The sequence below is a fragment of the Arachis hypogaea genome, chromosome 6, assembly GCF_003086295.3.
Source record: "Arachis hypogaea cultivar Tifrunner chromosome 6, arahy.Tifrunner.gnm2.J5K5, whole genome shotgun sequence".
NCBI lineage: Eukaryota > Viridiplantae > Streptophyta > Magnoliopsida > Fabales > Fabaceae > Arachis > Arachis hypogaea.
The window spans coordinates 79,143,025-79,159,643 of record NC_092041.1 but is presented as its reverse complement, the minus strand read 5'-3'; the positions used below and the strand labels follow the sequence as shown (position 1 = coordinate 79,159,643).

General features: G+C 37.6%; 1 protein-coding gene across 1 annotated transcript; it reads left to right on the top strand.

The window, feature by feature from the left end:
- Positions 1-12,428: 12,428 nt before the first annotated feature.
- On the top strand, positions 12,429-15,311 carry LOC112696752 (probable aspartyl protease At4g16563). The gene has a single exon (XM_025749606.3). The coding sequence runs from the start codon at positions 13,372-13,374 to the stop codon at positions 14,788-14,790; it is 1,419 nt and encodes a 472-aa protein (XP_025605391.1). The 5' UTR covers positions 12,429-13,371; the 3' UTR covers positions 14,791-15,311.
- Positions 15,312-16,619: the final 1,308 nt, after the last annotated feature.

Genomic DNA, 16,619 nt, shown 5'->3' with positions numbered 1-16,619 from the left:
AATGAATCAATTGAACAGGTGCGAACTCTGTTGGAATAAAATAATGAACGTGTACGCTACAACCGTCCAAGAAACAAGAAAAAGGAGGTTAAATCACCATTCACAGCACCAAGCACTAAGACATTGATGAGATGGTGCGCGAAATATGAACTCGCACAACTTCACCGGCAAGTGCATCAGATCATCCAAGTAATACCTTAGGTGAGTGAGGGTCGATCCCACGAGGATTGTTGGATTGAGCAAGCAATAGTTATCTTGTTGAATGGGGCTATTGACACTTTATTTCAAAATAGCTTTGGCATCTCACTTTCCTTTGAAGCTCTGAAATATTGGTATCCTTTAGAACTAGAATCCGGATGATATTATTGATTTTCTTCTTTAAGTTTTTCTTGATTCTTGAACATAGCTTTTACTTTGTTTTGGTGCTTTGCACCTTTGAGTCTAGCCATGACTCTAAGTGTTTTGCTTTTAGGTATTACCACTTGATACATAATCACTACAAGCACTTAACTGGGGAAACCCTTTAGATTCGAATTTAGCTTTGCTTAAATTCCCAAACGGTGGTGCTCCGGGCCTTAAGCGTACTCTTTATAGCATTGAGTCACGACTTTAAATGTTCAGTCTCAAGGTTTACTTGACACTTTCACACCACAAGCATATAGTTAGGGATAGCAACTCTTTTAAGCTTTTTAGGCCAATTTTGACCTTCCTAACCATTGATGCTCAAAACCTTGGACATTTTTCTTTTTTGATTTTTCTTTTTCTTTTTCGATTTTCTTTTTTTCTTGATGTTTCTTTTGCTTCAAGTATCAATCTTTTTTATGTTTCAGAGAATCAATAATACTTCTCTAAATTTCTATTCCTCAAGAGCCAACATGCCTAACCCCAACATCAAGTATGCACAGTTAATTCATAAATTCAGAAAATAAAGATAAGGCCACCACATCAAAGTGATCAGAATAACTCAAGATCTTATGCATCTTACTACTTTTTCAAAAGATTTTTTCTTTTTAAGCTTAGTGAATAATACATGAGTCATTTTTTAACCATAAAAATTTCAAAATTGAACTACTAAACTAGAAAGCAAAGGAAATCCTAATAATGATCATGCAAAAGCTAGAATAGAAATAGAAATTAAGATAAAGGAAGGGATATTGAAACTTAACCACCTTAGTTATGGTGGCTACTGATCTTCCATGAAGATAATTGATGAGCGGATAATTTGTACGCTTTTTGGCATTGTTTTTAGTATGTTTTTAGTATGATCTAGTTAGTTTTTAGTATATTTTTATTAGTTTTTAGTTAAAATTCACTTTTCTGGACTTTACTATGATTTTGTGTGTTTTTCTGTGATTTCAGGTATTTTCTGGCTGAAATTGAGGGACCTGAGCAAAAATCTGATTCAGAGACTAAAAAGGACTGCAGATGCTGTTGGATTCTGACCTCCCTGCACTCTAAGCGAATTTTCTGGAGCTACAGAAGCCCAATTGGCGCGCTCTCAACGGCGTTGGAAAGTAGACATCCTGGGCTTTCCAACAATATATGATAGTTCATACTTTGCCCAAGATTTGATGGCCCAAACCGGCGTACAAAGTCACCCTCAGAAATCCCAGCGTTAAACGCCGGAACTGGCACCAAAATGGGAGTTAAACGCCCAAACTGGCATAAAAGCTGGCGTTTAACTCCAAGAAGAGTCTCTACACGAAAATGCTTCAATGCTCAGCCCAAGCACACACCAAGTGGGCCCGGAAGTGGATTTTTATGTCATTTACTCATCTCTGTACACCCTAGGCTACTAGTTTTCTATAAGTAGGACATTATACTATTGTATTTTCATCTGGGTTCTTCTGGTTCCCTCTCTGGGGCCGAAACCAATGATCACTTTTGTTCTTATGTATTTTCAACGGTGGAGTTTCTACACACCATAGATTAAGGTGTGGAGCTCTGCTGTACCTCGAGTATTAATGCAATTACTATTGTTCTTCTATTCAATTCCGCTTGTTCTTGTTCTAAGATATCACTTGTTCTTCAACTTGATGAATGTGATGATCTGTGACACTCATCATCATTCTCACCTATAAACGTGTGACTGACAACCACCTCCGTTCTACCTTCGATTGGGTGAATATCTCTTGGATTCCTGATACACGATGCATGGTTGATCGCCTGACAACCGAGTGCTCGCCTGACAACCGAGCCAGCCATTCCGTGAGATCAGAGTCTTCGTGGTATAGGCTAGAACTGATGGCGGCATTCAAGAGAATCCGGAAGGTCTAACCTTGTCTTTGGTATTCTGAGTAGGATTCAATGACTAAATGACTGTGACGTGCTTCAAACTCCTGAGGGCGGGGCGTTAGTGACAGACGCAAAAGAATCACTGGATTCTATTCCGGCCTGATCGAGAACCGATAGATGGATAGCCGTGCCGTGACAGGGTGCGTTGAACATTTCCACTGAGAGGATGGGAGGTAGCCACTGACAACGGTGAAACCCTTGCTTGAGCTTGCCATGGAAAGGAGTAGGAAGGATTGGATGAAGACAGTAGGAAAGCAGAGAGACGGAAGGGACAAGCATCTTCATACGCTTATCTGAAATTCCTACCAATGAATTACATAAGTATCTCTATCTTTATCTTTATGTTTTATTCGTATATCACCCATATCCATTTGAGTTTGCCTGACTAAGATTTACAAGGTGACCATAGCTTGCTTCATACCAACAATCTCTGTGGGATCGACCCTTACTCGCGTAAGGTTTATTACTTGGACGACCCAGTACACTTGCTGGTTAGTGGTGCGAAGTTGTGTTTATGCCATGGTATTGAACACCAAGTTTTTGGATTCATCACCGGGGATTATTTGTGTTATGAAAAGTATTGATCACAATTTCGCGCTACCAATAATTCACCTTCCTTTGGTGCCATTGATGATAATATAAACCCAAAGCTCACTCTGCAACACCAAACTTAAAAAGTTTGCTTGTCCCCAAGCAAAGAAAACTTAGTCCCTTTTTGGCGTTAAACACCAGGAATGCTTGCCTCCTTTCTGGTGCTAAATGCCCAGCTTGACATTTAGCACCAGAGCCTTCCTGCTCCAGGGTGTTCTGCTCTCCATTCTGAGTTCTTCTGTCCCTGTTCTAAGCGCTATACATGATCACAAACATTAGAAAACCTATGAAAACTTTAAAGATTAAGAAAAAAAGAATAAAAAATAAAACTAAGATAAAACTGAAATAAACTAAAGATACTTATGGTTGGATTACCTCCCAACAAGCGCTTCTTTAATGCCATTAGCTTGAAACTTGATTGTTGAATTTTCCTCTCCTTCTTCCGGTTGGTTAAAAGAAATGACTCCAAGGGGAAAGAGGAGAAGATTAGTGCCCTCAAATTTGAATTCCTCCTAACAAGTTTTCTTTTTTTGTTATCAGCTTGATTCTCCTTACTTGTTAGGGTGGGGGTTGGATTCCTTCTTGCAGACCTTTCCTTTTTCATAGATATCATCTTTTGTTCCTTGGTCACAATCTCCTTTTCAGTATATTCCTTGATTATCTCTACTACTCTGGATTCAAGTCTTGGGTGTTGTGTGATGGGTGGAGTATACCCGTCATCAGGATCCTCTTGAATTGATGGTTCAAAGAACTCACCCTCAATGCCATTCTCTACTTCATTGGAGTGTAATTTCCCATAATTATTTTTCTCCCATATAACCTCTTTTGTTCATGCATCTTCTGCTTTTTCCATGTGTGAGGGTGGAGAATTCTCTAATTTACTGGGGTATGGACTCATTTGAATGATTCCCTCACATTCTTTTGTAGGAATTTGCATTGGTTCTCTTGTGAGGGAGTTTGCTTGTTCCTCTGCCCAACGCTTGGTAATTAGCTCCACATGCCCCTCTATATTCTTGACACTCATTCTCATATCATGTATTCAACTTTTAGTGACCTCCCCTAATTCTTTTATTGTAAGCTCAAAAGCTAATAGTTCTTGATAAGGAGATAATGATTCTTAATATGAATAATGAGATGATGGCTCTTGATATGAGTAAAAGGAGAATGGTTCTTGGTATGGATAGAGAGATGGTGGTTCTTGGTAGGAGTAAGCAAGGGATAAGGATAGAATTTTTCGCAAAATTTCCTCTGTTATTTGCTGCGATTCTTGGCAGGCAAGATCAAAAGATGATGGTTCTTGATATGAAACAAGAAGATGAAGGTTTTTTATATGGATAGAGAGATGGTGATTCTTGTTATGAATATGGATATGGTGGTTCTTGATATGAGTGAGGAGATGATGGTTCTTGATAGATAGAATATGGAGCACTGAAGTTTCTTTGGTATTGGCTTTCCCAACCAAAGTCTGGATAATTCCTCCATCCATAGTAATTTGAATCATTTTCTGGGTGTGAGTAGTAACCCATGTGATCCATCTCCATTATTGTTCCTCAGCACAAAATACCAAACAAAATTAAACACCAGGTGGTAAACAGAAAAGCAAGGAAGAAAGAACATTTTTTTAATTAAAAATTTGAAAATATAAAAAAAAAACGTAGAATACTAATTCGAAAACTAAAAGAATTAACTAGAAATTTTGAAAAAAATTAAAAATATAGGAAGAAAAGATTTTAAAATTTTTTAAAATTCAAAAAGAAAATAAAAAGAAAAAAATTAAAGAGACACCAAACTTAAAAATAAAACAAGATAAAGAAGACAATTAACTAAGAAGATTTGAAAATAGAGATGGAATATTTGATTTGAAAATTTTTGAAATTTAAAAAGAAAATGTCAAATAAAGATTTTGAAATTCGAAATTAAAGAAAGAAAGACTAAAGAAACACCAAACTTAAAATTTCAATTTTAAAATAAAGATAAGATAAGATAACCAATTTTGAAAATCAAGAAAAAAAGAGATAGGATAAAGATCCAACATCAAGAAAGATAAACAATATATTATTAAAGAAAATTAAATTAAATAAAAAGATCACTATCGGGACACCAAACTTTAAATTTTAAATCAAGATAAGAAAAAGATTCAAGAATTTTTGAAAAAGAAAGAAAGGGGTTTTTTTTCGAAAATAAAAAAAGAAAAGAAAACACTAAAAAGACCCCATACTTAAAAATTTTGAAATAAGAGAAATTTAACAAGGAGAATTTTTGAGAATATAAAGCGAAAAACTGATACTCAAAACTCAAAAGGAAATAAATGGTCACAAACTGATAAAAGAAAATTACCTAATCTAAGCCACAAGACAACCGTTAGTTGTCAATCACTAACAATCCCCGGTAAGAGTGCCAAAAACTTGGTGCGCGACATTTGAATTCGCACAACTTCACCGATAAGTGTACTGGGTCGTCCAAGTAATACCTCAGGTGAGTGAGAGTCGATCCCATGAGGATTGTTGGATTGAGTAAGCAATAGTTATCTTGTTGGACTTAGTCAGGAAAATAGTAAAAAGAGTTGGTGTTAAATTCGCATAAAACAAAATAATAAAGAAAATAAAGAAAGCAATTAAAGGTTTGGTAAAGAGATAACATATGGAAACAGTTAAGGCTTTGGAGATATTTATCTTTCTGGATTAAAACGTCTTACTAACCACTTTAACAATGAATGATTCATCTATGGCAAACCATAAGTGACTAATGCCTACTCTCGTAGCGAATTAATCTCCTCTAATCTTACTGAAATGCCACAGACAATGTCAATTCTTTTAGATCAGATGGTGAAGTTCAGAAAACAAGTTTAGCACCACAAAAACCTTAATTACCTAAAGTTGACTGGATTTCATGTCACATATCCCAATCAGTCGCATGTAACCCTCAGTTTAAGAGGATTGTTTCCTAGCTATTGCTCATGCGAGATAGCTCTCTCGAGAATCACAAGAGCTCATGTAGAATAAGGGTCATACTCTTGTTCCACTCATATTCATAAGATTAAGAACGGAAATCCCTTAGAACCGAATCAAACATTAGTTAAAGTAGAAGAATAATAATCTTAATCCATAGAAATAAACAGAGCTCCTAACCTTAACCAGGAGGTTTAGTTTCTCATAACTTTACAGAGAAAATAGTAAAGAAGATACGTGTCTGGATGTCTCCCCTCCCGGGAGGCGTGATGCTCAGGAGGAAGGAAGTCCCTTATTTATAGTAAAACCCTCTAAAACTAATCCTAGAATTCAAATTCAAAATCAAACAAAATCAAACCTAGATCAAATCAAATCTTTTGATTTGAAATTTGAATTCTAAACCTAAAAGATATTGTCTGTAATTTAAAAATTACAAAAAGGAAAGATAAGATAACAAAATCCAACTAAAAATGCTCCATGAGTGAGGTGAGACCCGTACTACTGGCGTCTAGCGCCGAAATAGGTGTTCAGCACCGAAAAGTGGTGGTTCTGCCATTCTTGTAAGCGTTCAGTGCTGGGAAGAGATGTTGGTTCTGTCCCTCTTGGGTGCTAAACACCAGGCTTGGAGTTTAGCACCAAATTTGGCAGTGATTTCAGAAGAAAAGTATAAACTATTATATATCGTTGGCAAGCTCTAAAAGTTAGATTTCTAACACCGTTAAGACCGTGTCAATTGGACCTCTGTAGCTCAAGTTATGCTCGTTGAAATGCAAGGCGGTCAAGGTTGACAACATCTACTATCCTTTCTTTGTCTCTGCTCAAGACTTTGCCAAATTCACCCGAAATTCACCTAAAATCATAAAAATACCACAAAAACACAAAGTAGCATCCAAAGAGGTTTTTTGCACTAAAATATAATAAAACTTAATAAAATCTAACTAAAAACAATGTAAAAACAACTAGAAAAAGGGTATAAGATATTCACTTATCATGAAACGAGTCAGAGAATTACCTGTGAGGAAGAATCGAAGTCGGAGAAAGCAATAGATGTACTTAGTCTTAAGACCATAAATACCTTTTTAAACATCCGCTAGGCTATTGAATCGAACATCCAGATTAAAATACTTGTAACAGATCACAAACAATACACCATGACTATTCAAAATAACCATTTGGTTACCAATAGAAATAACCGTCCGCTAGCCTATTGAATCGAACATTCAGCCAAGACTACTGGTAACTAATTATACACACACCACATGGAGGCCGTTACATTTTAACCATCTGGGTATCTAGTGAATTCAACATTTAGAGTCTCTCAAATGGTAATTAGTTAAACAAAAAGCAATCAAACAATTACCAAAGGTAATATTAGGGTAACCATGCGAACGCATACGAAGTTAAATTTTCAGGCGTCTTCAGCCATTGTTAAATGTAGTCAAGTATTACTACAAATAACCATCCAATACAGAATCAAAATAACCATCTACAACCCTTTTCCATCAACAACTCGCACTACAAAATAACCATCAAACATACATATTGAGTTGGAACAACTAACAAAAAGGACCTCTAATATAACATAGCAGATTCTGTATCCAAAACAGTCTAGGTATTGCCAAAAAAGTTTAACAGGGACATGAATCCACCTAGTCCTTGTGGACCAATCTGTCGTGTGGGAACATCCAAATCTATATTTCCGCAAGATTCTACACAATTATCCTAAAAGAAACAAACTCAAATGAAAAACAAGTCATCATCTTATTAATCAACTATGTAATAAAGGTGAAGCTTTAAACTAATTACGATACCTACCTGGCCTGAACTCTTCTGCTTTCTATGTATAGATTTCTTAATCGACTTTTCCAACTCATATCCGAGCCTTTTACCTTTTGGCCGACCCTTTATGGTTACCTTTGATGGGCCTTGAATATCCCCTATAGCCACCACAGAGGAAATCTCTGTGGCAATACTAGTGTGTGCATCAGCGACAGCCTTATTCTGCAACTTGGTATGGTAATCGACTAGCTTGGCCCTTGCATCATCCAGACTAGTATGCAACATGTCTGCTTCATCATAACCATTCACAAATTTCTGCGCAACGTTGTAGAAGTGTGCACACAATCCTCTAAATAAGTTGTGACTCTCATCTGAACATTTCACGTCATGGCAACTCTTAATATAGGTTTGCTTACGCTTTATTTTCTTGCTCCAACGACGAAAAACATAGCATGAAGGCACTTTATTCACTTTGTAAGAGGAAAGTACTACAAGACAGTGACAACACAGTATACTTGCACTCTCGAACAAGTTGCACTCATATCGAACCTTGTGAGTCGAATGGTCAAAATGGACGTTGTACGTAACATACTGGGTCTTCTCATAGGCTAGTATTTCCTCTTCCACTTTTACCCAGGCCGAGTCACCCTGTTCATAAATGGCACAAATATTGCAATCAGCCTTCTTGCCAAACTTCGTTTGGACATCCATAAACATGTCATTGGTGTACTCTTGTTGAAATTATCCCTCAATAACTGAGCTAGTTGCGCATGAGATTAATCCTCTCGAGTCTGTAGCATCGTCCTCCAGTTTCTTCTGCTCCTTGTTTCCAAGAACATTGTCGAACACGTGAACGAACTAAACCAAACTAGTCTTGCACAATGTAAGTACCTACCAAAGAATGTGTGCATACTCTCACTCCTTTGTGTACTCCTCATAGAAGCCTAAAATTGACCCTTGAAAAATATCAGCACCCACATGCATCAGTTCTCAAATAAGTCTACACAAAACAAACAACCCAAAAACAGAAACCCACATAAGGAACAGATTTTCAAAACAAAATACAAGAACAATACAATATCTAAGCAATGACAATACATTATTTAACTTAAAAGACGCGAACCTGAACTCGTCAATGAATTCAGCCCATCCATCCTCGAAAGCCTCAACCAACGGAAAGTTCCAGATAATGTGCTTCAGCTCAGCATTCAACTCATTAAACCTAGCATAACCACTGAGCTTATACGATATCTTTTTTGCTATATGCCAGATGCACCAACGGTGGTGTGTATTGGGTAGGACCTTCCTAATTGCACCAAACATCGACCTGCATTGGTCTATGATGATGCCCTGTGGTGCAATTTCCATGCACTTCAGCCATTATGTGAACACCCACTCGAAACTCAGGATCTCCTCACTACCTAGCAGAGCACAGCCTAACAAAGTAGACTTACCATGGTGGTTCACACCGACGAAAGAGACGAACGGCAAACCATGCCTAAAGTAAAAACAACCACATTTATTAACATCCAACTAATACAAAATAACACAAAAAGTAAACAACATCAACGTAAATAAATCTTACCGGTTCGTGCTGTATGTGGTATCAAATAACACCACATCATACGACGCCCTGCACCTTGCATCCACCCAAACTGCACTCCTAAATTTGTAATCATCGTCCACATTCACGGCGTAGAAGAAGTTCAGATTTATCTCCTTCATTCGCATGAAGTAATTCAGCATCTCCTTGACATCGGTGTTGACATTAGTAGATCGGAATCTTGATGAGATGTAATTCCTGACATCCTTCTCTGAGAAGCCCAGGTTTGACGGTCCACCAACCTCATTAGCCAATGCTAGAAATGTCTTATTGAGTTGAATGCCTGCCACATCATTAACCTCAATCATGCATTTCGCATGCATGGTCAACTCTTTATTCTCGTGGTAATACACCGTCTTTTTAGTTGAACATGTGTGCGAGTGACTTAAATCAATCTTCAACAAGACCCAATCTTGCCTCTCCCTGTCAAACTTTGCATATACCCTTACTCTACACCCCATAGCTGCAACCGTGTTCTTCTGTGTAGGTGCTTTGACACGAGATCCACGAAAATCCTCTCGATTACAATGAATAGATTGGTTAATCGGTTCCTTTGTCATCCTGTCATAATTTGTGTTCCGTATCTTACTTATAAAACCGACTTTCTTTGCGTAAGTCACATAAAAATCTTAGGCCAGCTTCAAATACTTAAACTGCATCCCAACTCTTGGTATTTCGTCTTCGGCAAGGCAACTGTGATCTGGTAACTGCAAATCAGTTCAAAACAGATATCGTTCGATGAACATGAGGATTAATGGTTTATTCAAACATGTGGTTCACGAAAAAATAGCAATATACTAGAGTCCAAACCTCATTAACAAGATCCGTGTCATCACTTCCAAACTCAGTAATGTCTGTACATCTATGGCCTTCAATCAAGCATACACTAACAAACCCAAAAAAACAAATACGATACTATTAAACAAGTTTCAACTAAAAAGATTTTATTAATAATTTTTCTAAGAATATCATTAAAAATATATTACTATACATGACTTATCAGTAATCATAACAATGAAAAGTGTACTCATTAAAATTCTCACCTAACTAGTTAGGTTTATATTAGTTATTTATATAGAGCATGCATGGGTCCGCCACATCTGAAGCAGACGTACACAACCTAAAACCAAGTTTCCTTCTATGCTTTTTGAAAAGTCAAAAAGCTCATTATTAGCTGCTGTATTTTCCTTTTTCTTACATATGTAGCCATATTTGCTTGTGAATGCATGGCTTAGGAGCATAGGGATGGGGATTTAAAACAATCTAATGGCAACCATGTGCAATTTTTTCTCAGTGAACACTGAACACTAAACATATACTGAACCAATTTCAGTATAACATATTAAAAAGGTAATATATTAGTTTATCGGATCAAGAAAACAAATGGTTCATCTTCATCTTCTTCAGAAATTGATCTATTATTTATTACCTTTAACTTACTATATTGATGGAAGATAACACCGTAAAAATTTTTTTGAATGAATATCATCAACGTTTAAGAATTTGGGCTTAGAAAAACCATCTCATTTATATGAAAATAAATATATATCCCAATCCACAACCATACATTGCTTACCTTGTTAGACTTTTCACCTTCCACATCACAAGAATTGAGAAGATTGTCACTTGAATACATGGTATTGCCGTCGGTGAAGGAAGCTGGGGCATGACAAACCAGATCAACAAAATTGGACTCCATTGAAGTGGCTGTGAGAGGGCATGTAATCTTGAAACAGCAGCCGCAACTCTCCCCTGTATTTAGGCGGATTAGTTGGAGGCGAAGAGGCGGTGACGATTGACACGGTGGGCTGCGAGGGAATGCACGGTCCGCGGGTTTGTCGGCTGTGCGAAGAAAAAAATTCACGGGACGGCGGGCTGCTTGGAGGTTGGCGTAGAGGGAGGCAGCATCGGCTGCGGAGGCGCGGCGATGGCTTGCGTCCAGCGTGGGGGAGGCTGCAGTGAGAGAAAGAGAAGACCAGAGGCTAGTTGGAGAACCTCAATGTGAAAACCCTTATTTTTTTAACTTTGAAATTTGGTTATTATTAGATATTAATTACTCATGCCACTAATTAAATAATTTACTTTTTTAACTCCATTATTCATATTATTCAACAATATTGTTGTTTACCTATACTTTCCCATTAGAAAATTAACCTTACTAAAACCTAACTCAATATGGTAATAAATTAACTATAGTTATGAGGCAATTATTATTGCTAGCTTTGACCTCTAACCAAAAGTATGAGGAGCCAATAGAATATTTATACAATATGTACAATGGAGGTTTATGGAGTATTAGAGATATAATCATTAGTGTTACCTTTTTCTATCAGTTGAAACTTTTGGGATGAGTGGTATCATGACATGGTATTAGAGTGCTAAATCTAAAAGGTCAAGAGTTCAATCCTTGGTGAACCCCAAATTCAGTTTAATTTTTCGGGAAGATGTTTATTATCCCTTTTGTAACTCAATAGCCCACACAATGGAAAAAGTATGAGAAGCTAATGGAATATTTGTACAATGTGTACAATGGAGGTTTATGGAGTATTAGAGATATAATCATTGGTGTTATCTTTTTCCATCAGTTCAAACTTTTGGGATGAGTGGTATTATGACATGGTATTAAAATGTTAGATCCGAAAAATCAAGAGTTTGATCCTTGGTGAACTCCAAAATTAATTTAAGTTTTTTGAAAGATATTTATTATCCCTAGTACTAGATAGCATGCGGGATGTTTATTTTGTAACTCAATAGTCTATAGATCCCATAACACTTATCATCCCATGTCCCTTCTGCAAACACACAAATGACACAATTTATCAATAAATGGTTATCATCTTCAACACTGCCTCACTTCTTGTATGCCTCCCTGCTTTGTTCAATTCTCTCCTAAACTCATAGTTCATCTATGTATAATGGAGTTTCTTATATAATTTGATTTATAAGAACTTTTTCAATATTTCATAAAATTTTAAAAGACCAAATGTCACTTCCCATATTAATTTTTAAAATTTTCTTGGACAAAAAGTATTGTATATCATGAAGATAAAGAAAAAAAAATTAAGCATCTTTACCTTTTTTTTTATATATATGGAAAAAAGTCTATCCAAACTTACTACCACCAAATGATATATTAGCCTTTACATAAATGAGTGTTGTGTACAAATTTGTCCTGAGTGCGTCGTTTGGTTGCAAAATAAGAGAGAGGAATATGAAAAAGTTGGAAAACTCTGTAAAACTACAATTGGTGCAGGAGGTCAGATACTCATGAAAATGCATCAATCGATGAACATGGCACAAAAAAGCAAGATTTCCTGTCCCCAGCATAATTTAACTCAAAAATCAAAACCTAAAGCACTTACAATTAACATTGCAAAAACAAGTACACAAACCCTATATCTGAAATTCCAATTGCCTTGCTATAAACCAATTCATTCAATTACATTCAAAGATAAGAACATGAATATGAAACTGGGTATCGAACTTATCACAGAAATGACGAAGTCGCTTCTAGTATGAATGTCCCACAACACAACCCACAGTTGACCGTTAAGGAGAAATTTTGGGTAATAGACAACCCTACTTTTCTCAGGGTTTGGGAAGATGATATTGATGAAGACACTCACGACCAAGAATTTGGCACACTAGAGAACGCACGAAAATTGTTTTGGGTTAGGTGGTGGGGAAGTGAGGACTTGAAGAATTGAAGAAATAGAAAAAACGAGGAAATTTCTTGCAGCTTAGTTGCAAAAGAATAAAACCTATTTAAGATGATCATTATGTGAACACATGAAACTTGTAGGGCCAGAATGTAATTTTCATAAAATGAAAACAGAAGATGTGCATCCAAACACTGAAAGTTACTGTGTGCTTCAAAACAGATACCTACATGGATGGCTTCAGGCTTCAGGCGCGTTAAGACAATATAAGACCTGACAAGTCAAAAACTACCGTTGGCGTGAATGGCAATTCATGTTATTTTCCACGCGCAGGGAGGACAATTCTGAATTCCATCAGCCCCTAAACTCACTCAGCCACTCTACAAAGTACAACCCCCACTTACAGTTTGCCCGTTGGTTCCCACCTCATTTATAAATAATAAACTAACACAACAAAGCACAAACACCAACAACATCCCCCATCCCCCCCTTCACAATGGCTACTTACTTTCACATTCTCTGCACTCTCTCTCTCACTCTCCTTTCTCTGACCCCATTATCCTCTTCATCCAACACCATTAAACTCTCTCTTTCTCCATTCTTCACAAACCAACCCTCCTCTTCATCTTCCGCTTCTCAACCTTTATTACAAGCCCTTAAATTTGCGGCCTCTGCTTCTCTCTCCAGGGCTCACCACCTCAAGAACCGCAAAAGCAGCGAATATGTCACCACCCCAGTATTCGCAAAGAGCTACGGCGGCTACTCCGTAGACCTCAGTTTCGGAACACCACCGCAGACATTCCCCTTCGTTCTCGACACTGGAAGCAGCCTCGTCTGGTTCCCCTGTTCCTCACGCTACCTCTGCTCCAATTGCAACTTCCCCAACATCGATCCTTCCAACATCCACACCTTCATTCCCAAGAACTCTTCAACTGCCAGATTCGTCGGCTGCACCAATCCCAAATGTGACTGGATTTTCGGTTCCGATCCTCAATCCCGCTGCCCCGGCTGCCAACCTGGATCCCCCAACTGCGCGCTCAACTGCCCTGCTTACATCATACAATACGGATTGGGCTCAACCGCCGGTCTCCTGCTACTGGACAATCTCGATTTTCCCGGAAAAATTGTCACCGATTTTCTCGTTGGCTGCTCAATCCTCTCGGTCCGGCAACCCTCCGGGATTGCCGGATTTGGACGCGGGAAGGAGTCATTGCCGTCGCAGATGAACCTCAAGAGATTCTCTTACTGTCTGGTCTCTCACCGCTTCGACGACGCGCCGGTGAAAAGCGACCTCATCTTGCACATTGGTTCCTCCGGCGGCTCCAAGACCGCCGGCGTCAGCTACACGCCGTTCCGTGCGAACCCCGCCGCGGCGAACAATTCGGCATTCGGGGAATACTACTACGTTACTCTCCGGAAGATCCTCGTCGGCGGGAAGAGGGTGAAGGCTCCTTATGCATTATTGGAGCCCGGTTTGGACGGGAACGGCGGCACCATCGTTGACTCAGGGTCAACGTTCACGTTCATGGAGAAGCCGGTGTTCGAGGTCGTAGCAAAGGAATTCGAGAAGCAGATGAAGAATTTCACGAGGGCGAAGGACGTGGAGGACCAATCAGGCTTAAGTCCTTGCTTCGATTTCAAGGGATCGAAGACAGTGCCGTTACCGGAGCTCACCTTTCAGTTCAAGGGCGGCGCCAAAATGACGCTTCCCGTGGCCGATTATTTCTCCTTGGTTGGTCGTGCTGACGTGGCATGTCTTACAATTGTCACGGATGGCGGTTCGGCCGGCCCTGCCAGGGCCGGGGGACCGTCGATCATATTGGGGAACTACCAGCAGCAGAATTACTACGTTGAGTATGATTTGGAGAATCAGAGGTTTGGGTTTAGGCCTCAGAATTGCCAAAAGAGTGTTTAGTTTAATTTATGTAGAGGTTTCAAAACTTGTGATGTAAAATGTGACTAATACTGCTCGCTGTTAGTTACATTGCCACCGATTCTGCGTCGGAGATACTGGCGGCGGGAACAGCGGCACTGACACCACAGTGCTTATTGGAATGTGCATGTGGTTGTAGCTGCCGGTGACGTCTTTTAATTTATTCTTGTATGCCATTTTTTTATACTCAACCTAAATTCATTACTTGGATACGATAAAATATAGGTGTAGTCATTTAATATTTATCCAGTGATAGGGAGGTGATGGGTTTAGAAATGGGCACTACAGGATCGTGTTTCTCTTTTGCTTTTTATTTATTGAGCAGATCAGACAGAACTCATTGAATTTTATTTTATCTTGGTTGACAAATTTAATTTCTAGAAATAATGCATTACTGCAGGAACAGATTATCTCATTGTATGATTAGTTCATCAATGAACAATAATATAAATATGAAGACGGTAACTGCTGTCCTATATGCGGTTTCGTGTGTTTTTCTTGAATATCATATGATGTGATTCTTCTTTATGGGAGCTTTCTTTGTTTATTCCGTGTGTAAAAGCAAAAGTAGTGCCTTTTTTCGTCTATTATTCGTTTCTTTCGTTCTGATTGAGCTTGATTATGGCATGAGGGATCAATTCCTTTATGAAGGGGAAAGATGATGAGATAAAGGTATGTGTTAGTTGCAATTATATGCGTGTCTTGTGTGTCTTCAAGTACTCAAGGAACCAACCCTACCTGCTCTATGGTTTGCATATGACTAAGCATATTATTTTGTCCATCATCACCGACAGAGTAAAAGTTAACCTTTTTCTCTATTTCACTTCCATAAGTGAATAAAACATTTGGCTTTATTTCATGCAAAACTGAAATTAATCAACATTTCTATTCAAATTTTATAAATAATATTATTAAAGTACATTTATATTTGTAATCAAATTACTAATAAATGCACAAAAATAGTGTTGTTAGGAAATTATTTTTTAAAGCAATATTAGCCAATAAAATAATAAATGGACAAAAATTTAAGAGAAAGAAAAAAAATTAAAAAATGCTGACTAAAAACATCATTACTATTTTTTTCATAACTATTGAATATTATATTAGAAAATTATATATAAATACATAATAGTTAATTTTATTTATAGAACTTTTTTTGGCTCAATTTTTTTTCTCTTTTCACATTAAATAATCTTGTCCCTGAAATCTCTCTCTCTCTCTCCCTCTCCCTCTCTCTCTCTCTCTCTCTAAATTGTAAATAAAGACAACCATCCATATTCTTCTTAAACAGCTTAGAGAGAATAACGTTTTTAATAGCCTAAGTAATATCCACATGGTTGCTTTAATTTTTCACCATTATAGTTTGGCAAGTCACATTACTCACATGTACTATAGTAAAAAATTTTAATTTTGTTTACCTAGCATTATTGCTAATAAATACGGCATTATAACTTGCGGCGTTGCAGCATTGGCATTTTGGGGCTAAAATCTTCTGTAATCTAACAAAACTATCGAATATTTTGTTAAAAAAGACGTGCTTATGACTTCTATTCAATTTAAAAGATATTTTTATTTAGTCTTTTTACATGCAAGGTATTTCATTTTTCCCAAAGTCAAGAATTCAACGACAAATTATTATGGTTCCCTCTATTTTTTTTCTAACTGTATTTTGGCATTGACAAGTTCTCCTACTCAACCGAAGAAACCATCAAGCAGTCAACGTCTCGTTAACAGTTGGTTGAGTAGAAATCTGTTTCCAAACATTCTGTATGGATATGAATCACCACCACAAATTTGTTCATACAACCAAA